Below are 27,057 nucleotides of genomic sequence, written 5' to 3'. Positions count from 1 at the left end.
GTGCTAACCACTGAGCCACCATACTGTGATATACAGTGCTAACCACTGAGCCACCATACTGTCATATACAGCGCTAACCACTGAGCCACCATACTGTGATATACAGTGCTAACCACTGAGCCACCATACTGTCATATACAGCGCTAACCACTGAGCCACCATACTGTAATATACAGTGCTAACCACTGAGCCACCATGCTGCCATATACAGTGCTAACCACTGAGCCACCATACTGTCATATACAGTGCTAACCACTGAGCCACCATACTGTAATATACAGTGCTAACCACTGAGCCACCATACTGTAATATACAGTGCTAACCACTGAGCCACCATACTGTGATATACAGTGCTAACCACGGAGCCACCATACTGTGATATACAGTGCTAACCACTGAGCCACCATACTGTGATATACAGTGCTAACCACTGAGCCACCATACTGTGATATACAGTGCTAACCACTGAGCCACCATACTGTCATATACAGCGCTAAACACTGAGCCACCATACGGTAATATACAGCGCTAACCACTGTGCCACCATACTGTAATATAAAGTGCTAACCACTGAGCCACCATGCTGCCATATACAACCACTGAGCCACCATACTGTCATATACAGTGCTAACCACTGAGCCACCATACTGTCATATACAGTGCTAACCACTGAGCCACCATACTGTAATATACAGTGCTAACCACTGAGCCACCATACTGTGACATACAGTGCTAACCACTGAGCCACCATACTGTGATATACAGTGCTAACCACTGAGCCACCATACTGTCATATACAGCGCTAAGCACTGAGCCACCATACTGTAATATACAGCGCTAACCACTGTGCCACCATACTGTAATATACAGTGCTAACCACTGAGCCACCATGCTGCCATATACAACCACTGAGCCACCATACTGTCATATACAGTGCTAACCACTGAGCCACCTTAATAGTAACTTTCATCATTTACCTCCAAGGGATACAGTCATATAAACTGCATCCTGGTCATGTGACCTCTAGTCTCGGGAGAGATTATTATAGGGATATGACCTGGGGGGTATACGGATATAGGTCTCATCAGCGCCCCCCCCCCCCCCCCACACACACACCTCACTCAGACCCCACTAATACACCACATAGGAATAAAGCTAATAACCTATAACACCTGGCAGCACGTGTATGGTGGAGGCTCGCAGCACGCAGGACACCCGGGCACCAGACACCAGGTTCACAACCGCTGACCCTGAGCACTGCCTCTAAGCACATGATGTCTGCCAGGGGACGGCTAGTGAGCAGGCAGGGGTGGCGGCTTCCTCCCCACAGGACACAACAACCAACTTACTATGTTCCTTGTGTCGATTCCCAGGGAGCGCAGGAGCTTTTTGTTGCTGTGAGATCCTCCCCACTGGTACTTCAGTCCGTAGGCATCGTGGATATCCTGCAGCTCCATCCATATGTCCAGCACTTCTGTGTGTAAGCTGTGGAGAAGGAAGAGGAACTCTCAGCGGGACATCACACATCTGCTGCACCCGGCCCCAAACACTGCTACATTACAGGAACGCTCACAGAAGCAGCCGCAAACACTGCTACAATACAGGAACGCTCACAGAAGCAGCCGCAAACACTGCTACAATACAGGAACGCTCACAGAAGCAGCCGCAAACACTGCTACAATACAGGAACGCTTAGCGGTACAGAGAGTGCTGCATTTATGTGCCCACATCTGTCCTGCTTATTCCTTCATGCTCCCTGCAGTCTCTGTCAGTCCTTGTGTTTCCCATCCTCTTTATTCTTGCTATAATGTGCCTGTACTTACACTCAGCTATACACACTGCTGCTATAAAGTGCCTGCACTTACACTCAGTCATACACACTGCTGCTATAATGTGCCTGCACTTACACTCAGCTATACACACTGCTGCTATAATGTGCCTGCACTTACACTCAGCTATACACACTGCTGCTATAAAGTGCCTGCACTTACACTCAGCTATACACTCTACTGCTATAATGTGCCTGAACTTACACTCAGCTATACACACTGCTGCTATAATGCGCCTGCACTTACACTCAGCCATTCACACTGCTGTATAAAAAGTGTTGTGTATTGTTAGGACTAGGATGGCGGCAGGAGCACTCAGGCCACCATCATAGTCCTGACAATACACAATGTGGTCTTCTTCCTCATTCACACAGTATATCCCATTGATAAAGGTCATAATTCACCAAAACATCCAGCAGCGATATGGTATACTATAAATCAGTGCTCCCTAGTTATAAAGCAGGTTAGGACCAGGGCTCTGGGCGACTAGGGCTGTGCCTGGTGACATCTCCTTGCCCCACCAGTCCCAAGATATCAATCTCTCTCAATTGTCATCTCATGTTGGCTTCCATGTTGGGTGTACTAACCACTGTACGGCAAAGCTCTCCTCATCATACCTGGGGTCTATCATCTCATGTTGGCTTCCATGTTGGATGTACTAACCACTGTACAGCAAGCTCTCTATCATACCTGGGGTCTATCACCTCATGTTGGCTTCCATGTTGGATGTACTAACCACTGTACAGCAAGCTCTCTATCATACCTGGGGTCTATCGCTTTATGTTGGCTTCCCTGTTGGATGTACTAACCACTGTACAGCAAGCTCTCTATCATACCTGGGGTCTATCACCTCATGTTGGCTTCCATGTTGGATGTACTAACCACTGTATGGCAGAGCTCTCCTCATACCTGGTAGCAGACTTGGGCTTTGAGGCCTCTTCCCGCTGCTCTGTGCATAGCAGAAAATCTAGAGGAGAAATCTTCTCCTCTATTTCGGCCACAGGAGGAGGAGGAAAACAGGCGTAGATAACTCGCTCCAGACGACTCAGTAGTGGATTCTAGGAGAGAAAACAGAAAAGAAGGCTTGATGCTTCCTCAAGCGTGAGGGACATAACCTGGTGAGAACTTATGGCAACAGATCAGGGAAACAAGGATATAAGAGTAGATGGATAGTCCGCCAGACAAACTGATTAGCAGGACTACATAGTGACTAGAAAGAACCATCATGTGGAATATGTCACGTTATGGATCAAGTTTAATCAATAGCTTTATTCTTGTGCATTTGATTTCAGGTCAGACTATTCTTTGAGAATAACTAAGAGCCCTTTTACACACTCCAACTAGTGCAGTCAACTAGCACCGATCAGCAAGATGAGTGCCTGACTATGGCTGCAAACCAACACCGATCAGCAAGATGAGGGCCTGACTAAGGCGACAAACCAACACTGATCAGCAAGATGAGTGCCTCAGGCCGCAAACCAACACCGATCAGCAAGATGAGGGCCTGACTAAGGCGACAAACCAACACTGATCAGCAAGATGAGTGCCTGACTAGTGCCGCCAAGTGCACCAATCAGCAATATGCAGACACTTACCTGGAAGGCAGCTGCTGTATCTTCACAAACAAGCGTGGCTTCAGGTTCATGGACAGCCGGGTGGTCGGCGCTCTGTGTGGATACAACCTGTTCATTAGTGCTAAAGTCTGTCCTAAATGACTGCCAGTCATCAGACTCTACAGCGGCCTCCACCTTCTGATCACCAAAGGCTGCCCAAGAAGAAGAGCTTCCTTCCTGATCCTCCTCGAAGGCATTCCAGTTTGATGGTGTCTGAACACTGCCCGCTGCCGTACTGAAGTCAGCAAAGTCATCCGCCTCTTGTTTCACACTGGACTCCTCTTTTTTTGCCAAAGTTACAAAGCTTCCAAACTCACTAAAGTCATCAGGTTCCTCGTCCGCCCACGGGTCAGGCGGTTTGTCTTCAGAAGAGCCCGTTTCCCCCTGAATAGTCATATTTGTATCCTCAAAACTACCGAAGTCATCATCATTCACCTCCGTCAAATCGGAAGGGGGCTCTAACGGGCCGTGAAGGTGCGTTTTATCAATCATGATCTCTCCGATCCCTGGAAGTGCAACATCCAAACACCCAAAAGCATCAAACTCCTTGCGAGACTCCATAGCAGTATGAACACTCTCAATATCTGGGTCCAGTTCTGTCTTTCTACCATCTTGGGATAGTTCCAGTGCCTCATCTTGAGAATTTATTTTACTACTAGTCTTTTCTTCATCTTTTTGACTATTTGTAGTTTGTGAAGTATTTTTGGTATCCAGTGAATGCATACTATCAGAAATGGCGGATTCTAGTGTAACCGACACGGCTTCGTGCGGTGGAACGCCATCAAGTGCTAACGTGTTAGGCTCTTCAATTTCTTCTTGACTAAACGGGTCCTGTAAGACTTCCGTAGCAGCCGACGCACCGTCCTGTTCAGCTCTACCTGAATCAGTGCAAATACTTTGCGTCTGTCCTTCATGTGAACCTTTGGGTGGTTGTAACGGAGCCTCGTCTACCTCGTGAGGGTCCTTGCTCGAAAAGGTAGCAAAGTCCGCAAACTCGTCTCCCGGACTCGCTGGTGAAAAGTCTATACTCAAGTCCGTACTGTGAGAACTGATTGACTTAAATCCTTTTGTATGTCCCATTGCGTCCAGGTCTTGTAATCCCTGAGGGTTATCGCTATCTACCGCTGCAAACCCATTGGTCAGACTTTCCAGGCTGTGCATCTTCTCGCCATTACAAGTACTATCTATTTGTTCCTGGCTTCTACTGATTACACCAACGTTATCCACACAAGTCTCTGAGTTGAGATATTTAGCGTTCTCCCCTGAGCTCCCTTTATTATCGAGTGCAGCATCATTGAATTGGGTGGTATCATGGTTGATGTTACAAGGTCCCTTCTTAGGAATCCCGATCTCAGAGATGTTCTCATTGGCTGTGATGGAGGTAAGGCTAGAGAAGTTATTTACATTATCCGAGAACTCGTGTATCGGTAGAAAGTGTTTCGATGGTATAAAGTCCTCTCTAGTCTTGGGATAACCGACAGAGTCAAAGTCGGCAAAACCCATTCCAGAGTTGCTGACGTCAGAAAATCCTCCAAATTCTCCAAACCCGTCATCGTCGTCTTCATCTGCAACGCTGTCCAGAGGAGGTGGGGACGAGGAATACATTCGAATGATTTCTGGTTCCATGGTGTAAAGTCTTGGTTACAGCAGCAAAATTACACCTAAAAGGAAGAAGAAAAATAGGCTGTAACACCATAAGTGATGATAAAGACGGCGTCACCAACAAACAAAAAGATCTCTGAGTAATAATCAATCAATGAACTAAAGAGATAAGAAAATTACTATTTTACCCATCGGGACAAGATTGGGTCCTATTAGACAGCTCAAACAATAATGTAAACAAGCGCCGATCTGCTAGATTGGCACTCGTTTACTGAGCCTATTACATGGCTCAATAATAGTTTAGCAAGTGCTGTATGGACATCGCCAGTGATGTCCGTGCAGCCCTTGACCTAAACGGTTACACATTATCTCTTCACGCTCTCAATCTTCTCCTGCCCTCTGTTCGTTTCCAGGCACCGCGGCTGCAGATTCAGAGCGGTCTCTGAGCCGACGGGCCATAGTACCGGGAAGCGAACAGAGGGAAGGAGAAGACTGGGAGCGTGGAGAGATAATGTGTAACAGTTTATTCAAATGTTAGCCATGGGTTGCGCAATGCTATTACAGGTAGCGGTGCGCAGTCGGTGGATGATGATTTTAGTGTCAGACCATTAGACACGATCAGCCGATGATCATTGTCTCTATTACACGGAGGGATAATCGGCCTGATTTGGTTGATTATCACTTCATGTAATAGGGCCTTAAAGTGTACCTGTCGTTTTAAAAGAAATTTTATACATGTCAAAAGTTTTCATTGGTCCGGGGTCTGAGTATTCACGCCGGTACCGCATCCCCTCTCCGCTCTGAATTAAAAAAATAAATAAAAAAAGAGAGTAGAACTTATCATGGGCTCCTATACGTTACGTTGCAGTCTATGGAATCCTGGCCAGATCATCCGGCTGCTACTGCAATACTGGCCGGGATGTTCTTTTCTGAGACTGGCTCACGGAATGGCCGGTCTCTAACAAGGTCTGAACATGGCCTAAGTCTGTGAGGCCAGGCAGATCAGGAGGCGAGCCAGAGGGTGAAGCACACAGCCACTGGCTTCTTCTAGCTATATCTAGTCAGCAGTGGGAGTCTTATTACCTGACCCTAACTGATATGTGATATGCTGCGTTTACACGGAGTGATAATTCGCCCGATCGTACGATTAACGATTTCGAAGTAACGATTTTTTTTTTTATACGATCAGCGTTTAGACAGAACGCTATATCGTACAGAAAAATTGTTTTGCGATCGCTTAAGCCTATCTCGCACATAGGTTAAATCGGTGATTTTTTGCGAACGGCGAACGACGATTTAAGAACATGTTGTAAGATCAAAATGAACGATTTCTCGCTTGTCGTTTGATCGTTCGCTGCGATTATCGGTCGAATTTGATCGTTATCGTGCAAATTCGAACGATAATCGTTCCGTGTAAACGCAGCAATAGACAGGTCAATAATTACAGTAACACTATAAGAATCCGGTTTCCTCCATCCACACGTCACTGAAATGCACTGCAATATGTTCTCCGCATATCCACCCCAAGCAGAACGCCCTGAGATAAACTCCCATGGAGCACAATGGCAGGGAAGGCCTGCTACAGATATATATATTACACATGCTATGGAAAGTTTCTATGCGGCCATTGAAGCGAGTGGTGAAATCCACAGCAGACCCCCCCCCCCCCCCCCAAGCACACAGCCCCCCCACATCTGCTCTCATATTCCCATCAGGCTCTGTATGTAAGAAGGTTTATCTGGTATCAGGACACAATGAGGATCGGACTTTCCATCCGGTCACAGGAGGCGTCTGGTGCGCGGTTACAGTAATATAATCCACTCTGCATAGTTTATGAGTCTTCCACCTCTCACCCACCTGGACTAACAGGAGATCTCTCCATCCAGACTCATGTAGTATATACAGAGCAGAGAGTCAGCAGATGCACTACAACGCCCAGCATGCATTTCTCTAACCCTGGTGTCCTCTAATAACTCCTACAAGGCGTCTCAGTGACTGTTTACACGGCCGATCTCCTGTGATAAAGAATAAAGGGCAGCGGCCGGTCACAGCTCTGGATCTGCCCCCTTGTTTCCTCTCCTAGAATCTCGGCTTAGAGGATAAATCGATAGTCTGATGTCTTATTATATAACTACATCCTCATTTCTCCTCGCTTCTGCCTGATATATAACTTTACTCCTATCATGTATCATATAGTAGCATGCATCCTACTGCTCTCAGCTGGTCAGCCATTAAAGTGCATGAAGCATAATAGTAATACCACATACAACCTGAGGGAAAGGATGGCGCCGTTTTAGCCAGAATTAACCTGCGTTCTAGCTAATTCTGGCTAAGCTCTATGGTTAGTTTAATTTTATTTATTTCCCCATTAAATCTACATACAACTGGCCGTATAGATGTTTCCCGTCATCTGCTGTCAGTGCAAACAGTGCAATGACTAGTAACAGCATAGTGTCAAGGGGTGATAAAGGTTGTTCACCGAAACGTGCGTTGGGGTGAGGGCAATTGTCTGGCTGGCATATCGTATCCACCTGGGTAAGACAAATTATTGTTCTATCATATTTTGTATAGTTTGTTGTGATTCAGGGCGAGCTTATGGTAATTTTCCAATGAATTGTATTGAGCCCCTGACCAACTTTTTCAACATTGCCTGACATTAGCACCCCTCATTTGTATGTTTTCCTTGTTGGTTTTTAATGTATTTTCTCAGTCGCAGTTCACTGTATTGTACGATTTTTTAATATATGTGCTTTTTATTTAATAAAGTATTTCTTCGATATATTCAAAAATCTTGGAGGTTCAGTTTTTTCTATGTAGGTGTTGTGTTCATAACTAGAACCCAGTATTATTATACCAACACTATATCCCTTTCTCAGATCTTACAATATAGTCTGTAGTGTAGGGGAGATCTGCTATATCTTTATATATGTGTATATATAGGTGTATAGAGGCCCATTTCCAGCAACTATCACTCCAGTCTTCTAATGGTACAATGTGTTTGCTCATTGGCTCAGGAGGCTAATTGATGATTAGAAAACCCTTGTGCAATCATGTTCACACATCTGAAAACAGTCTAGCTCGTTAAAGAAGCTACAAAACTGACCTTCCTTTGAGCAGATTGTGTTTCTGGAGCATCACATTTGTGGGGTCAATTAAACGCTCAAAATGGCCAGAAAATAGACTGTCGAGTTTCAGATGAAAGTTCTCTTTCTTGTTCTTAGAAATGAAGGCTATTCCATGTGAGAAATTGCTAAGAAATTGAAGATTTCCTATAACGGTGTGTGCTACTCCCTTCAGAGGACAGCACAAACAGGCTCTAACCAGAGTAGAAAAAGAAGTGGGAGGCCGCGTTGCACAACTAAGCAAGAAGATAAGCACATTAGAGTCTCTAGTTTGAGAAACAGACGCCTCACAGGTCCCCAATTGGCATCTTCATTAAATAGTACCCGCAAAACACCAGTGTCACCATCTACAGTGAAGAGGCGGCTGCCAGATTTTGGGCTTCAGGGCAGAGTGGCAAAGAAAAAGCCATATCTGAGACTGGCCAATAAAAGAAAAAGATTAAGATGGGAAAAGAACTCGGACATTGGACAGAGGAAGACTGGAAAAAAGTGTTGTGGACGGATGAATCCAAGTTTGAGGTGTTTGGATCACAAAGAAGAAGGTTTGTGAGACGCAGAAGAAATGAGAAGATGCTGGAAGAATGCCTGACGCCATCTGTTAGCATGGTGGAGGTCATGTGATGGTCTGGGGTTGGTGCTGGTAAGGTGGGAGATTTGTACAGGGTAAAAGGGATTGTGAATAAGGAAGGCTATCACTCTGCACCGCCATGCCATACCCAGAGGGCAGCGCTTGGTTGGAGCCAATTTTATCCTACAACAGGACAATGACGCTAAACACCTCCAAATTGTGCAAGAACTATTTCCAGCAGAAGCGGCAGCTGGTATTCTATCATAGGTAATGGAGTGGCCAGCGCAGTCACCAGATCACCACCCCATTGAGCTGTTGTGGGAGCAGCTGGACCGTATGGTACGCCAGAAGTGCCCATCCAACCAATCCAACTTGTGGGAGCTGCTTCTAGAAGCGTGGGGGGCAATTTCTCCAGCTTACCCCAACAGATTAATAGCTAGAATGCCAAAGGTGGGCAATGCTGGAATTGCTGCAAAAGGAGGATTCTGGGACGGAAGCAAAGTGTGATGGAAGAACAATGTTATTTCACATACAAATCAGTATTTCTAACCTTGTCAATGTCTTGTCTCTATTTTCTATTCATTTCACAAAGCATGGTGGTGAAGAAGTGGGACTTTTCATGGAAAACACTAAATTGTTTGGGTGACCCCAAACTTTTGAACGTTAGTGTGTGTATATATATTATAGTGATATCACTAATGTCTTTGTGGCATATTGTTATTAGTCCTTATTGTGTTTGCTGATCTTCCTTAGTGATCTGTGCGGTTACACTTAGTATATTATATATTGGGGTCGGACAGGGTGGGGAGGTGGCATTTATTATTGATTTCCTGATAGATCATGTTGGTTACTGTTATATGAATTGCCTGGGGGATGTATTATTGTGTTCCCCTCATACTATTTTTTTATTGTTTGTATTGTTCTGTTGTTCTGACACCTTTACTCCTTTCACACCAGTTTCTCTGGTTTTCTTTAGTCTCTTACATAATGAGTGTTGCTGTCTGTGTTGTGTTTATTAGTCAATAATCACCTATCCAGCCCCCCCCCCCCATATATACAGCCCCCCAGTAATGACACAGCTGCAGTCCACCAGCTCCGGGGAGTTCTCCTCCTGTGTGGAAAATTACAAGTCTGGTGAATATTTGAGGACGGATCAGGTGCCACCTGCAGATCACACCTGTCCCCGAGCCAGAAGAGACCCCCCCCCCCCTCCCAGAGGCACAAGAGACCCCCCCTCCCAGAGGCACAAGAGACCCCCCCCTCCCAGAGGCACAAGAGCCCTCCCCCCTCCCAGAGGCACAAGAGACCCCCCCCCTCCCAGAGGCACAAGAGCCCTCCCCCCTCCCAGAGGCATAAGAGACCCCCCTCCCAGAGGCACAAGAGACCCCCCTCCCAGAGGCACAAGAGACCCCCCCCCCCTCCCAGAGGCACAAGAGACCCCCCTCCCAGAGGCACAAGAGACCCCCCCCCCTCCCAGAGGCACAAGAGACCCCCCCCCCCTCCCAGAGGCACAAGAGACCCCCCCCCCTCCCAGAGGCACAAGAGACCCCCCCCCCTCCCAGAGGCACAAGAGACCCCCCCCCCTCCCAGAGGCACAAGAGACCCCCCCCCTCCCAGAGCCACAAGAGACCCCCCCCCTCCCAGAGGCACAAGAGACACCCCCCCTCCCAGAGGCACAAGAGCCCTCCCCCCTCCCAGAGGCACAAGAGCCCTCCCCCCTCCCAGAGGCACAAGAGACCCCCCCCTCCCAGAGGCACAAGAGACCCCCCCCCTCCCAGAGCCACAAGAGACCCCCCTCCCTCCCAGAGCCACAAGAGACCCCCCTCCCAGAGCCACAAGAGACCCCCCCTCCCAGAGCCGCAAGAGACACCCCCCCCTCCCAGAGCCGCAAGAGACACCCCCCCCTCCCAGAGCCGCAAGAGACCCCCCCCTCCCAGAGGCACCCCCCCCCCCTCCTCCCAGAGCCACAAGAGACTCCCTCTATGAGCCACACAGTATGAAGAGACAGCCGACACGCTTACATAACACCAAACAAAGCAACAAATATTCCTTCTCTCGGTCGCCTGTCATTACGCTGTGAGGCTCGGCTTCCACCCTGCAGGACTACAACTCCCTTGGCTCCAGGACATAATGACAGTTGTAGTTGAGTAACCGGTTAATTACTGTTATACATGGCAAAGCTCCCCAACTGCTACAAAACTACAACCCCCATCATGTTACGGCAGCCACAGCCTCTGAGGGCACAATGGGAACTGTAAGACTACAACCCCCATAATGTTACGGCAGCCACAGCCTCTGAGGGCACAATGGAAACTGTAAGACTACAACCCCCATCATGTTACGGCAGCCACAGCTTCTGAGGGCACAATGGGAACTGTAAGGGCCCTATTCCACGGGACGATTATCATTCGTGTAATCGTTAACGATTTCAAACGACCGCTATTGCGACTGGCCTGATATCGCTCACCCATTTACATGGAACGATAATCGTTACTTATGATCGTTCTTGCGGTCATCTTATCCTCGCTATTGCGTTCGTTGCTACTGCAAACGACTGAACATTTTAATCAATGCGAACGATTTGCGAACAAGCAACAATAAAAATAGGTCCAGGTCTTATTAGGTGATCAGCGATTTCTGGTTCGTCGTTTAATCGTTAACCGCTATTCAACGGAATGATTATCATTTAGATCTGAACGATTTAACGATAATTCGAACGATAATCGTCCCGTGGAATAGGCCCCTAAGACTACAACCCCCATCATGTCAGAACAGCCACAGCCTCTGAGGGCACAATGGGCACTGTAAGACTACAAGGTACAGTATACTAAAGGATATTGGGGGAGATTTATCAAACATGGAGTTAAGTGACACTGGCCCTGTTGCCCCTAGCAACCAATCAGATTCCACCTTTCATTTTCCAAAGAGTCTGTGAGGAATGAAAGGTGGAATCTGATTGGTTGCCGGGGGCGACTGGGCCAGTTTCACTATACACCATGTCTGATAAATCTCCCCCATTGTTCTCCAACCTGCGGCTCTCTAGCTACTGCAAAACTACAACTCCCAGCATAGTCAAAGGCTAGCACTGCATGATGGAGGTAGAAAAATGGGGAGTGGTGGGATATATACTGCTGAATGGTGTGCGCCGGAATATACGCGGCCAGAGAGCGCATATACAGCTGGATGGGGCTCGCTGGGATATATACAGCTGGATGGGGCTCGCTGGGATATATACAGCTGGATGGGGCTCGCTGGGATATATACGACGGGATGGGGCTCCCTGGGATATATACAGCTGGATGGGGCTCGCTGGGATATATACAGCTGGATGGGGCTCGCTGGGATATATACAGCAGGATGGGGCTCGCTGGGATATATACAGCTGGATGGGGCTCGCTGAGATATATACAGCTGGATGGGGCTCGCTGGGATATATACGATGGGATGAGGCTCGCTGGGATATATACAGCTGGATGGGGCTCGCTGAGATATATACAGCTGGATGGGGCTCGCTGGGATATATACAGCTGGATGGGGCTCGCTGAGATATATACAGCTGGATGGGGCTCGCTGGGATATATACGATGGGATGAGGCTCGCTGGGATATATACAGCTGGATGGGGCTCGCTGAGATATATACAGCTGGATGGGGCTCGCTGGGATATATACAGCTGGATGAGGCTCCCTGGGATATATACAGCTGGATGGGGCTCGCTGGGATATATACAGCAGGATGGGGCTCGCTGGGACATATACGGCTGGATGAGGCTCCCTGGGATATATACAGCTGGATGGGGCTCGCTGGGATATATACAGCTGGATGGGGCTCGCTGGGATATATACAGCTGGATGAGGCTCCCTGGGATATATACAGCTGGATGGGGCTCGCTGGGATATATACAGCAGGATGGGGCTCGCTGGGACATATACGGCTGGATGGGGCTCGCTGGGGTATATACAGCTGGATGGGGCTCCCTGGGATATATACAGCTGGATGGGGCTCGCTGGGATATATACAGCAGGATGGGGCTCGCTGGGACATATACGGCTGGATGGGGCTCGCTGGGGTATATACAGCTGGATGAGGCTCCCTGGGATATATACAGCTGGATGGGGCTCGCTGGGATATATACAGCAGGATGGGGCTCGCTGGGACATATACGGCTGGATGGGGCTCGCTGGGGTATATACGGCTGGATGGGGCTCGCTGGGGTATATACGGCTGGATGGGGCTCGCTGGGGTGTATACGGCTGGATGGGGCTCGCTGGGGTATATACGGCTGGATGGGCTCGCTGGGGTGTATACGGCTGGATGGGGCTCGCTGGGATATATACAGCAGAATGGGGCTCGCTGGGATATATAAGGCTGGATGGGGCTCGCTGGGATATATACAGCAGAATGGGGCTCGCTGGGATATATACAGCAGAATTAGGCTCGCTGGGATATATACAGCTGGATGGGGCTCGCTGGGATATATACGGCTGGATGGGGCTCGCTGGGATATATACAGCTGGATGGGGCTTGCTGGGATATATACAGCAGAATAAGGGTCGCTGGGATATATACAGCTGGATGGGGCTCGCTGGGGTATATACGGCTGGATGGGGCTCGCTGGGATATATACGGCTGGATGGGGCTCGCTGGGGTATATACGGCTGGATGGGGCTCGCTGGGATATATACAGCAGAATGGGGCTCGCTGGGATATATAAGGCTGGATGGGGCTCGCTGGGATATATACAGCAGAATGGGGCTCGCTGGGATATATACAGCAGAATTAGGCTCGCTGGGATATATACAGCTGGATGGGGCTCGCTGGGATATATACAGCTGGATGGGGCTTGCTGGGATATATACAGCAGAATTAGGCTCGCTGGGATATATACAGCTGGATGGGGCTTGCTGGGGTATATACGGCTGGATGGGGCTCGCTGGGATATATACGGCTGGATGGGGCTCGCTGGGATATATACGGCTGGATGGGGCTCGCTGGGATATATACGGCTGGATGGGGCTCGCTGGGATATATACAGCTGGATGGGGCTCGCTGGGATACATACAGCTGGATGGGGCTCGCTGGGATACATACAGCTGGATGGGGCTCGCTGGGATACATACAGCTGGATGGGGCTCGCTGGGATATATACAGCTGGATGGGGCTCGCTGGGATATATACAGCTGGATGGGGCTCGCTGGGATATATACGGCTGGATGGGGCTCGCTGGGATATATACGGCTGGATGGGGCTCGCTGGGATATATACGGCTGGATGGAGCTCGCTGGGATATATACGGCTGGATGGGGCTCGATGGGATATATACGACGGGATGGGGCTCGCTGGGATATATACAGCTGGATGGGGCTTGCTGGGATATATACAGCAGAATTAGGCTCGCTGGGATATATACAGCTGGATGGGGCTTGCTGGGGTATATACGGCTGGATGGGGCTCGCTGGGATATATACGGCTGGATGGGGCTCGCTGGGATATATACGGCTGGATGGGGCTCGCTGGGATATATACGGCTGGATGGGGCTCGCTGGGATATATACAGCTGGATGGGGCTCGCTGGGATACATACAGCTGGATGGGGCTCGCTGGGATACATACAGCTGGATGGGGCTCGCTGGGATATATACAGCTGGATGGGGCTCGCTGGGATATATACGGCTGGATGGGGCTCGCTGGGATATATACGGCTGGATGGGGCTCGCTGGGATATATACAGCTGGATGGAGCTCGCTGGGATATATACAGCTGGATGGGGCTCACTGGGATATATACGGCTGGATGGAGCTCGCTGGGATATATACGGCTGGATGGGGCTCGATGGGATATATACGACGGGATGGAGCTCGCTGGGATATATATAGCTGGATGGGGCTCGCTGGGTATTACACCCTTATGTAATAGGGCCAGTAATAGGACACTGGCCCTATTACATAAGGGTGGTCGGGGAATGTATCAGTAATAGGACACTGGCCCTATTAGATAAGGGTGGTCGGGGAATATATCAGTAATAGGACACTGGCCCTATTACATAAGGTGGTCGGGGAATATATCAGTAATAGGACACTGGCCCTATTACATAAGGGTGGTCGGGGAATATATCAGTAATAGGACACTGGCCCTATTACATAAGGGTGGTCGGGGAATGTATCAGTAATAGGACACTGGCCCTATTACATAAGGGTGGTCGGGGAATATATCAGTAATAGGACACTGGCCCTATTGGATAAGGGTGGTCGGGGAATATATCAGTAATAGGACACTGGCCCTATTGGATAAGGGTGGTCGGGGAATATATCAGTAATAGGACACTGGCCCTATTACATAAGGGTGGTCGGGGAAAAGTTGTCAGTCACTATTTGGCAGTTTGTTTCTGAGCTGGAAGAGTCCATTGTGTGGGGGGAGATCTGTGCTGGTCTCTTCCTGGATGCTGGATGACTGTATATGAGCAGCAGTGCAATATGAAGATATCCTGTGTAATATAGAGGAGGAGGAGACATAAGTAGTGCAGCAGTAACCTCTGTCCTCAGTGTGGGGTTTTCTCTCTGGGAGAAGATTGTGTGTTTTTCTTCAGTGCTTTATGGCTGCAGTAGGCTGTGTGTGTGCGAGCTATTGCGTGCCCCCACAGTGACCCCTCTCTATATCACTACGTGTGACCCCTCTATATCACTATGTGTGACCCCTCTATATCACTACGTGTGACCCCTCTCTATATCACTACGTGTGACCCCTCTCTATATCACTACGTGTGACCCCTCTCTATATCACTACGTGTGACCCCTCTCTATATCACTACGTGTGACCCCTCTCTATATCACTACGTGTGACCCCTCTCTATATCACTATGTGTGACCCCTCTCTATATCACTACGTGTGACCCCTCTCTATATCACTACGTGTGACCCCTCTCTATATCACTACGTGTGACCCCTCTCTATATCACTACGTGTGACCCCTCTCTATATCACTACGTGTGACCCCTCTCTATATCACTACGTGTGACCCCTCTCTATATCACTACGTGTGACCCCTCTCTATATCACTACGTGTGACCCCTCTCTATATCACTACGTGTGACCCCTCTCTATATCACTACGTGTGACCCCTCTCTATATCACTACGTGTGACCCCTCTCTATATCACTATGTGTGACCTCTCTATATCACTATGTGTGACCTCTATATCACTATGTGTGACCCCTCTATATCACTATGTGTGACCCCTCTCTATATCACTGTATGACCTCTATATCACTATGTGTGACCCCTCTCTATATCACTACGTGTGACCCCTCTCTATATCACTACGTGTGACCCCCTCTCTATATCACTACGTGTGACCCCTCTCTATATCACTACGTGTGACCCCTCTCTATATCACTACGTGTGACCCCTCTCTATATCACTACGTGTGACCCCTCTCTATATCACTATGTGTGAGCCCTCTCTATATCACTATGTGACCCCTCTCTATATCACTATGTGACCCCTCTCTATATCACTATGTGACCCCTCTCTATATCACTACGTGTGACCCCTCTCTATATCACTACGTGTGACCCCCTCTCTATATCACTACGTGTGACCCCTCTCTATATCACTACGTGTGACCCCTCTCTATATCACTACGTGTGACCCCTCTCTATATCACTACGTGTGACCCCTCTCTATATCACTACGTGTGACCCTCTCTATATCACTACGTGTGACCCCTCTCTATATCACTATGCGTGACCCCTCTCTATATCACTATGCGTGACCCCTCTATATCACTATGTGTGACCCCTCTCTATATCACTATGTGTGACCCCTCTATATCACTATGTGTGACCCCTCTCTATATCACTATGTGTGACCCCTCTCTATATCACTATGTGTGACCCCTCTCTATATCACTATGTGTGACCCCTCTCTATATCACTATGTGTGACCCCTCTCTATATCACTATGTGTGACCCCTCTCTATATCACTATGTGTGACCCCTCTCTATATCACTATATGTGACCCCTCTCTATATCACTATGTGTGACCTCTATATTACAGGTATCTGTCAGTGTTAGCAGTGTTTCTGTGTGTCTGGTGAATATTTAGTTAGAAACATAGAATATTGTCAGCAGGAAAAGACCACCTGCTCCATCTAGTCTAGTTGTGAGTAGTTCAGGACATGGAGGCTGGAGACTGGCTGCATCCGCTGCACACAGGATAAGCTGCTTTATATACAGTATATATTCCTTCAGAAGTCGCCCCAGGATCATGTAGGACATTAGGGAGAAGCTGCTGAGCCAGTGTGATAGATAACTCCCCTGGTATATGACCGGCCATTTATGAAGGAGTCTGAGTCGGATCTGCGGCTTACCGACTCCACAGCTCTGCTTCTAGGGATGGGGAACCTTCATTCCTCCAGCTGTTGCAAACGTACAACTCCCATCATTCCCTGACAGCCAAAGCCAAAGCCAAAGCCAAGGCATGGTGGGATGCAGCAGCTGGGAGCTCCCGGTCCCTGGTGTAGAGTCCAGCACTGACACCACATAGATACACGGAGCGGAGTCGCCACTTACTGTAGGGTGTAAAGTTGCAGTGATGCAGCCAGTAACATACGGGGATGTGAGATCACATGACGCGTAGCTATAACACACCAACAGCGGCCAACGCTATATACTACACAACAATGTGTACGCCAGATACTACACAACAATGTGTACGCCAGATACTACACAACAATGTGATGAACAGTAAGTGAATGTTATAGAAGCCGTGCGCAGCAAAGACTATACAGCGGTATAACCACAGTGGGGACCCTCCCCCGCAGGCGGCCCAGGAGGACACCGGGTGCTGGCCGTGCATTACGCAGCTGTGGTTGTGTGTGCAGACATCCCAACCTGCCGAGCACGCCCACTACAGAACAGAGGGGCCAAGCATGCCCACTACAGAACAGAGGGGCCTACTACAATGGACGAAGTATACCCACTACAGAACAGAGGGTCCGAGCACGCCCACTACAGAACAGAGGGGCCTACTACAATGGACGAAGTATACCCACTACAGAACAGAGGGTCCGAGCACGCCCACTACAGAACAGAGGGGCCTACTACAATGGACGAAGTATACCCACTACAGAACAGAGGGTCCGAGCACGCCCACTACAGAACAGAGGGGCCTACTACAATGGACGAAGTATACCCACTACAGAACAGAGGGTCCAAGCACGCCCACTACAGAACAGAGGGGCCTACTACAATGGACGAAGTATACCCACTACAGAACAGAGGGTCTGAGCACGTCCACTACAGAACAGAGGGGCCTACTACAATGGACGAAGTATACCCACTACAGAACAGAGGGTCCGAGCTCGCCCCACTACAGAACAGAGGGTCCGAGCACGCCCACTACAGAACAGAGGGTCCGAGCACGCCCACTACAGAACAGAGGGTCCGAGCACGCCCACTACAGAACAGAGGGGCCTACTACAATGGACGAAGTATACCCACTACAGAACAAAGGGTCCTAGCACGCCCACTACAGAACAGGGGGACCTACTACAATGGGCCAAGTATACCCACTACAGAACCAAGCACGCCCACTACAGAACAGGGGGACCTACTACAATGGGCCAAGTATACCCACTACAGAACCAAGCACGCCCACTACAGAACAGGGGGGACAGGCATCCCTGCTATAACACGGGCTATAGGTGACTGTACTAATGACAGATAGCGATCACTGTATATATAATCAGGTGTCAGTATCATTGATGAATACAAGTGACAGTATTATTGATCTCTATAGGCGACAGTATAAATAACCTGGTGACTGTATTACAGATATCTATTGGTGACTTATTAAACTTGATAGGTGACAACACTATTGACAGATGACAGTACTATAGATCTTTATAGGTGACTATAACTGATCTCTATAGGTGACAGTACTATTGATGGATATGGGTGACTACTATTGATGGATATGGGTGACTACTATTGATGGATATGAGTGACTACTATTGATCTCTATAGGTGACAGTACTATTGATGGATATGGGTGACTACTATTGATGGATATGGGTGACTACTATTGATCTCTATAGGTGACTGTATAACTGATCTCTATAGGTGACTGTATAACTGATCCCTATAGGTGACAGTACTATTGATCCCTATAGGTGACAGTACTATTGATGGATATGGGTGACTACTATTGATCTCTATAGGTGACAGTACTATTGATCCCTATAGGTGACAGTACTATTGATCCCTATAGGTGACAGTACTATTGATCCCTATAGGTGACAGTACTATTGATCCCTATAGGTGACAGTACTATTGATCCCTATAGGTGACAGTACTATTGATGGATATGGGTGACTACTATTGATCTCTATAGGTGACAGTACTATTGATCCCTATAGGTGACAGTACTATTGATCCCTATAGGTGACAGTACTATTGATCCCTATAGGTGACAGTATTATTATATGGTCCATCTGATCAGCTGTAAATCCCTGTAAATATCAGGAGAGACTAAGATGAAACTGATAATCGCCACACAGAGAGGAGACTGGCCATGGCTGCTGTGTACGTGGAGGTGACTGACCCCGGAGGAAGTGACAGCACAAGTTACCGCAGCTGTCAGCCGCCTCTGCACACAGCAGTGTGAACACAGCCCTGAGCCGGCTCATCTCACCTTGTCCCGGGCCGCACAGCTCGGACGTGCGGTTCATGTCGGTCCCCGGTGCAGTCCCGACTCTCCGCCACTTATCTCCGCCCGGGACCCGCAGAGATCTCATACACCGGCTGCACTTGTAACCCCGGGACACAGGAAGCGGCAACAACACTACCCAGCTCCCACCTCCACCCCTCCTTCTCCCGGATCCGCCTTCCCGTCATCCACCGCGTCCAGCCGTAAGAGGCGGAGAGGCTGAACCGCTGCGCAGGACAAGGCGGAAGTGGAGCAGCAGAAAGGGCGGAAGAGTCCGAGCTGTCAGGCGCTCTTGCCAGTCCGACGTCACTTCCTGTGCTGGCGTGACATCATTTTCCGGTGGGTGGGCTCGAGGAAATTCTGTCGTGTTGTTTTGGAGAAAACATCAAGTCACATGACAGTAATAAAGTTTGAAGGCTCGCCGGAAGTGTATGATGTGTACATGCTGACGTCACTTCCGGCACGGAGCTGCGGCTTGCGGCGAGGGCGGAAGTGACGCACTGATGCGGCCGGTGTGATGGCTGGAGACGGAGGACGCAGCAGTCGGTGAGAGAGAGGTCTGCGGAGACAATGAGGTGAGGGGCGGCCGTCTGTGGCTCCCGGGGCTCCCGCAGGGCGCGCTGTGTTGTATGTCACCATCCCCCGTATATAGAACGGCTGTATACCGGCTCCGTGTGTGACCTCCGGCGCTCAGGCGGCTGTATATCCTGACGTCATCAGCTGTGACAGCGCCCCCCAGCACCACAGGAGGGATGTGGTATTACATGGCGGCTATTCACATATATGTCACGTGATACCAGTGATGGCCCCTCTGCTGCCATCCCTATGGGGGTACAGCGGTGTGTGTGTGAGCGGTGGCTGTCTGGGGGTGACGTGTGGCCGGTGGCTGTCTGGGGGTGACGTGTGGCCGGTGGCTGTCTGGGGGGGACGTGTGAGCGGTGGCTGTCAGGGGGTGACGTGTGACCGGTGGCTGTCTGGGGGTGACGTGTGGCCGGTGGCTGTCAGGGGGTGACGTGTGACCGGTGGCTGTCAGGGGGTGACGTGTGACCGGTGGCTGTCAGGGGGTGACGTGTGACCGGTGGCTGTCAGGGGGTGACGTGTGACCGGTGGCTGTCAGGGGGTGACGTGTGAGCGGTGGCTGTCAGGGGGTGACGTGTGACCGGTGGCTGTCTGGGGGTGACGTGTGACCGGTGGCTGTCTGGGGGTGACGTGTGACCGGTGGCTGTCTGGGGGTGACGTGTGACCGGTGGCTGTCTGGGGGTGACGTGTGACCGGTGGCTGTCTGGGGGTGACGTGTGACCGGTGGCTGTCTGGGGGTGACGTGTGACCGGTGGCTGTCTGGGGGTGACGTGTGACCGGTGGCTGTCTGGGGGTGACGTGTGACCGGTGGCTGTCAGGGGGCGACGTGTGGCCGGTGGCTGTCTGGGGGGTGACGTGTGAGCGGTGGCTGTCAGGGGGTGACGTGTGAGCGGTGGCTGTCAGGGGGTGACGTGTGACCGGTGGCTGTCTGGGGGTGACGTGTGACCGGTGGCTGTCAGGGGGTGACGTGTGGCCGGTGGCTGTCTGGGGGTGACGTGTGGCCGGTGGCTGTCTGGGGGTGACGTGTGAGCGGTGGCTGTCTGGGGGTGACGTGTGGCCGGTGGCTGTCTGGGGGTGACGTGTGAGCGGTGGCTGTCTGGGGGTGACGTGTGGCCGGTGGCTGTCTGGGGGTGACGTGTGGCCGGTGGCTGTCTGGGGGTGACGTGTGAGCGGTGGCTGTCTGGGGGTGACGTGTGAGCGGTGGCTGTCTGGGGGTGACGTGTGAGCGGTGGCTGTCTGGGGGTGACGTGTGAGCGGTGGCTGTCTGGGGGTGACGTGTGAGCGGTGGCTGTCTGGGGGTGACGTGTGAGCGGTGGCTGTCTGGGGGTGACGTGTGACCGGTGGCTGTCTGAGGGTGACGTGTGACCGGTGGCTGTCTGGGGGTGACGTGTGACCGGTGGCTGTCTGGGGGTGACGTGTGACCGGTGGCTGTCTGGGGGTGACGTGTGACCGGTGGCTGTCAGGGGGTGACGTGTGACCGGTGGCTGTCAGGGGGTGACGTGTGACCGGTGGCTGTCTGGGGGTGACGTGTGACCGGTGGCTGTCTGGGGGTGACGTGTGACCGGTGGCTGTCAGGGGGTGACGTGTGACCGGTGGCTGTCAGGGGGTGACGTGTGACCGGTGGCTGTCAGGGGGTGACGTGTGACCGGTGGCTGTCAGGGGGTGACGTGTGAGCGGTGGCTGTCAGGGGGTGACGTGTGAGCGGTGGCTGTCAGGGGGTGACGTGTGAGCGGTGGCTGTCAGGGGGTGACGTGTGAGCGGTGGCTGTCAGGGGGTGACGTGTGGCTGTATCCGTGGTTTCCAGGACTTCCTCAGGCTGCGTCCAGCTTCTCCAGATGCCGAGAGGGTTCGGCCAGTTTGCTCATCACTAGCTGTAATCTTAGCATAACTCTCTTAGACGTGTATCTCCTGAAGTCTAGAGGCGTCCACCTTCTATAGTATTGGGGATAACAAGATGGTGGGGGTCCGACCTCCAGTCCTGAGAGCCTTGCTCCCCCTCCCACCTCGGTAGCGGTGTCTACATGCGTCACCAACATGCGAGCCTTCATTGTGTATGGGCCTTCAGACCTAATAATCAGTGGAGGTCCCAGTGGTCAGGAACTCGCTGGTCAGCGTGCTATCCCCTAGGCTGTGGCTGCGGAGGACTGCATGTACACGAGGATACCTATGTAAATAGTCGGTCCAGTGATTGGCTGAGCGGCTGTCACTGCTGAGACCAGTCTGCCTGGGAGGTAGAGGCGGGTGTGATCAGCCGGGACACATAAGAGGACACCAGGGGAGCACAGAGAGGTCAGCATAGCTTCTTTATTGTTTCATATATAGAATGATATATGTAAAGTCCCAGCCGTATAACCACCTTTAATTTTTGTTTTCTTTTAATTATGTTTTTTGTAATTTGTTTTTGTCTTTCTTTAGGTCTGTTATATATCTTCCAGAATCTGTGTCTACAGGACGTTCATTCCAGGTGAGTAGTGGATCCGTCACTACAGTAGTCACATCTTATTCCAGCATTAACCCTTTCAAGCAAAAGTCAGTACATTTACTGACCTGCTTCAGATGCTCGCTGTTTAGAAAAACAGTGACCGGGAGCCGCAACTAAACTTTCAGCTGATAGCTGACAGTTTAGTGTAACCGCCACTGGACCCCCAAAGGGGATCCAGCATCGCCAATTGCTGGCTTTGGTGGATCAGTAACGGTAATTGGTTTTGTAAAAAACACATAGGATTACATTGGAATCTCTGGAAAGAAAATGCAAATTTTAACTTTTCACTCTTACTTTGCAGTTATTCCTGTGAAATGCAGAAAGGGTTAAATAACTGAATGAATGTAAATTTAAATACTTGAAAGAGTGAAGATTTCAAAATGGGTTGAATTGTGTGTGGGGGTTGTATACAGGCCTCTAAAATATACTCCAAAACTGAACTGGTGCCTAAAGAATTTCTGAGTTTGAAATTTTCACGAACATTTTGAAAATTGCTACTAAACATTTACGGCCTCTAACATCCTAAATAAGTAAAAGCATGTTCACCAAATGCTTTTAAAATAAAGTAGACATGTTATAGATATGAATTAATAAATAATGAATGTAGTATTACTATTTTCCTTATTGGCAGAGACTTTCAAATGTAGAGAATGCGCTTTTTTTAAATTTTTAACAACATTTTGGAGTTATTCACAAAAAAATTCTAAAGCTATCAACTCAAATTTACCACTAACATAAAGTAGAATATGTAACAAAAAAACAATCTTGGAATCAGAAGGATTGGTTAAAGCATTCCCAAGTTATTGATGAATAAAGTGACACAGGTCATATTCATAAAATTTGCCTTGGTCCTGAAAGGGTTAATCTACCGAAGCGGTCACAGTGTCGGCTGACCAGTCAGTGTGTGCATGAAAAGCTGCAGCTTCTATGAGGGTGTTAAACCTTAAAGGGGTATTCCACTCAAACGTAACTTTAGATATGTTGTTGCCCATGGTGAGACTAACAATTCCTTCCAGACTTGTTTTTAGCTATTCAGTCTCCTTACCCCAGTTCTTGGCTTCTGCAGAAGTCACAAAAATCTTTATGTGAGCTTTTCTCTCTGTCTCCCCCTCCCTTCTGAGACGACTGATGTAAAGAAGTCCCTGGCAGGCTGTATCTGCAACATTGTAGCTTTGTAATGCTGGGAGGATTAATCATAGTGAGTTCATCAGCAACTTGACCTCAGAATAACCCTCCCAACATTACAAAGAAGCTACAAAGTTGCAGATACAGCATTCCAGGAACTTGTTTACATCAGCTGTCTCGGAAGGGAGAAGGGGGAGTATGGAGGGAATTGTTAGTCTCAGCATGGGCAGATAAATATCAAAAGTTATGTTTGAGTTGGATACCCCTTTAAGGAGAGAGAGAGAGACATCTGTAGGCAGCAAGATGAGGCTGGAGCTGCCATACAGTTTTACTTCAGATCGTCTCAATCTTTACATTGATAACATGGGTTTGCAGGTAACCAGCCTCTTATGTGCGGAGCTGCACGGACATTGTCAGCCAGGTTCGGTTTGTGGTTGTATGGTACATCTATCTATCCTAAGATAATAATAAGAGAAACAGATTGCTGAACTCAGGGAGACCAGCCAAACGACAACACTGCCGGCTGCTAGTGAAAGCGCTCAAAGCAGTGAAGTCCTAGTCCTAAGATAATAATAAGGAAATACTAACAAGGCAGCTGCAGACTAGATGGGATGGGGGGGTTGCTGACAATCTTCTATGTTTGACGTTTGTGAAAAGTTCTGCTCGGTCCGGTTGTCATTCCTGAGAGCCGCGGGAGATCTTACCAGGCAGCGAGCGTCACTCCCCAGCTCCACTATATTATATTATATTACATTATGGCCGGCCAGGTCAGACAGTATCTTCTGATCACATCTCAGGAGTAAGACCCAGAACCAGCTGTAACGTCTGACATGGTCTGATGATGTCATCCTTTATTTGACAGTAACACTGAAAACACGTTTAGAGAGTTGTTGTTTTTGTTTTTTTTTTTAATTAATGGAAAAGAAAAGAATATATTCAGACCTGTAACACTGAAGTGTGATTGAGCCCTAAAGCATAAAAAAACCTGTGTGAAGCCCATTAGCAGCTTTCAGGCAGTGCAGGAGCTTCATGTATTAGGAGCCATTATTACAGGGGCCCGTCTTGTGCTTTGCTCTTGTCTGGCCTATTATCTGCTGGGATGTATGTCTTCTATCCATGTGCTTTCTATGGTTGATGTATTGTTACCTTGCAATATCCTATTTACGTCTTTCTTTGCTTTTTAGAACTAATTTCCCGAGGTCGTCGCCTGCTTCATATCTTACAGACTGTACCATGAGAATGGCTGGCCAGTTCCGAAGCTATGTGTGGGATCCCGTCCTGATCATTTCTCAGATAGCATTGATGCAGTTCATCTACTATGGCTGCCTGGGCCTCTGGATTGCTTTACTGGACGTGTTGATTCACTACAGCCCTTCCCTTGACCAGCTATTTAACTATGAGCTCTTGGGATTTTCTTCTGTACACGGGAGGATCACCATGATGGCGTTCATCTTAAACTCTTTGAGCTGCGCTTTGGGACTCCTCTACTTCATCCGCAGAGGAAAGCAGTGCCTAGATTTCACTGTGACAGTCCATCTCTTCCACATGATGGGATGTTGGATCTATAACGCTCACTTTCCCAGCACAATCACTTGGTGGCTGCTGATGTTCGTATGCATCGGCCTGATGGCAGTGACTGGCGAGTATCTCTGTCTGCGGACTGAACTCAATGAAATCCCCCTCAACACTTCCCCCAAGTCTAACGTGTAGACTTTTTTAACCCAGCATACCTCTCGGATGTTTCTTATACGTCAGTATTTATCCTCCACACTGTTAGATCAGCTAATGGTTTGTGGAGTTTGGTTCAAACTACTTCTAGAATTAAAGCTATGGAATAAGTGATCATGGAGTTTACAAGCTGTGAGCACGTATGAGTGTGTCTGTATGAGCAGCACTTGCATTGCACACTCAGAGTTTGGGTTGTTTTCAGTGATTTGTTACATCTGCTTCCACCCCAACCTTCTTTGTTTGTCTTCTAACTTGCAAAAACTTTCTTGGAGGGGAATGAAAGGCTCTTGCATCTTGTTCTATAAATTGCTGGACTAAAGCGAAATGATGAGTTCATGGAGAAAACAAATCATGCGCCAGCATAGCACATACATACTACAGTCCATAAAACACAACCACACTCTGTCCAGCCATAGAAGAGGAGAGGACGCAGGTAAAATGGAGATGGGGTACCAGTGGTTCCACTTGCTTCAACAAAGTTTTTTTTTTTTTTTTTTTTTTTTGTAACACTACAACAAAAAAGCACATAATATTAAGGATGTCATATAGAGGTTTTATGGGAATTGTAGTTTTGCAAAAACTGGAGGATCAAAGGTTCCCCATCCCTGGATTATATCCAAGAAATATGCCATCATTTTATCAGATTGGGATGCCACCATTGTGGAGCCCTGACCTTATTCTACCATCAGAAATATAATTCTTGGTTTTGTTTTTAGAATATTTAGTGTCCTGGATTAGATCTCCTCAGTGATGGCCGCCAGGTAATCGTAGCCTTTACAACATAAAGAAAGGTGCAAGCAATGATTTAAGCTTTGCCAAGTATCCAATATGGACGTGGCTGCTCTAGTCTATGGTGACATGGCTGCTCTAGTCTATGGTGACATGGCTGCTCTAGTCTATGGTGACATGGCTGCTCTAGTCATTGGTGACATGGCTGCTGTAGTCTATGGTACAATATGTATTAAAAACAACTCCACGCCAAATCCGCCGTCTACTCTTATAAGAGGATCTGAGGCAGAATTACCAGGCTGACAACTCCAGTTGCTGCCTCTGATTTTCAATGGACCCTGATGAAATCACATATACAGACATTTCTGCAGAAAGGCGATGGCAAAATCCTGGAACGTGGAAATGGGATGAGAGTGACCCCCAGCACTGACTGCAGATTGTCATTGTATGGGATGGTGACATCACATGGAATTCACTCCTAAATCCTCCATCAGATCGGTGATAGGAACAGGCCCTGAGGTTTATAAGCAGATGAGAGGGGAGCAGGTTTGCACATGTTGACAGACCGCTCTTCTATGGATATAGCATGCACGTATCCCAGCATTGTGATTACCTGAAGATAAATCTTTAGATACATCTGGATATGTGTAATGTTTTCTGCTTCCTGAACCATTTCAGCAGCTAAATGCTATGAGAATTAACAATAAATATATTTTTACATCCCTTATTTTTATACGTATGAATTTATTCCTTTTTTTTTTTTTTTTTTTGGCTGTTGGTTAGGGCAATTTCTTAAAGGGAATCTGTCACTAGTTTGATGCCGCCTTAAATGAGGACAGCATAAACTAGTGACAGAAATGCTGAACAGATCGGTGTATTAGGGTGGGTTCAGACTGAGGAATTCTCGCAGAAAATGTCAGCGGAATTCCGTCAGCTGTCCGCCCGCACATCTGTGTGCCTTTCCGCCGGCCCCA

General features: G+C 48.8%; 3 protein-coding genes across 7 annotated transcripts in view; 1 reads left to right on the top strand and 2 right to left on the bottom strand.

The window, feature by feature from the left end:
* Positions 1-19,708, bottom strand: part of AFTPH (aftiphilin) — a 31,458-nt gene extending 11,750 nt beyond the window's left edge. Inside the window, exons 1-4 of one of the 4 annotated variants that reach the window (XM_069955512.1) lie at positions 19,426-19,708; positions 3,425-5,103; positions 2,739-2,887; positions 1,350-1,485 (exon numbers count right to left, since the gene is read on the bottom strand). In XM_069955512.1, the coding sequence (XP_069811613.1) occupies positions 1,350-1,485; positions 2,739-2,887; positions 3,425-5,068 (1,929 nt within the window). In that variant the 5' untranslated portion in view covers positions 5,069-5,103; positions 19,426-19,708. Of the gene's footprint in view, positions 1-1,349; positions 1,486-2,738; positions 2,888-3,424; positions 5,104-10,755; positions 10,874-19,425 lie in introns of those variants that run through there. The other 3 variants (XM_069955511.1, XM_069955514.1, XM_069955513.1) reach the window with 3 other exon arrangements.
* On the top strand, positions 11,016-25,468 carry SYS1 (SYS1 golgi trafficking protein). 2 transcript variants are annotated; one of them, XM_069955516.1, is made up of 3 exons: positions 11,016-11,049; positions 22,435-22,483; positions 24,811-25,468. In XM_069955516.1, exon 3 carries the CDS (start codon positions 24,860-24,862, stop codon positions 25,334-25,336), a length of 477 nt encoding a protein of 158 aa, XP_069811617.1. In that variant the 5' UTR covers positions 11,016-11,049; positions 22,435-22,483; positions 24,811-24,859; the 3' UTR covers positions 25,337-25,468. The 2 variants fall into 2 exon arrangements, with proteins under 2 accessions (XP_069811617.1, XP_069811616.1); XM_069955515.1 differs by lacking the exon at positions 11,016-11,049 and adding an exon at positions 19,759-20,015.
* LOC138774504 (putative protein FAM47C) lies at positions 20,554-22,067 on the bottom strand. The gene is made up of 2 exons (XM_069955426.1): positions 22,023-22,067; positions 20,554-21,615 (listed from the first exon to the last, which is right to left on the bottom strand). Exons 1-2 carry the CDS (start codon positions 22,065-22,067, stop codon positions 20,554-20,556), a joined length of 1,107 nt encoding a protein of 368 aa, XP_069811527.1.
* Positions 25,469-27,057: the final 1,589 nt, after the last annotated feature.

Source organism: Dendropsophus ebraccatus, chromosome 15 (assembly GCF_027789765.1).
Source record: "Dendropsophus ebraccatus isolate aDenEbr1 chromosome 15, aDenEbr1.pat, whole genome shotgun sequence".
NCBI lineage: Eukaryota > Metazoa > Chordata > Amphibia > Anura > Hylidae > Dendropsophus > Dendropsophus ebraccatus.
The sequence above is the reverse complement of the archived record's forward strand: the minus strand, read 5'-3'. Positions and strand labels throughout refer to the sequence as shown.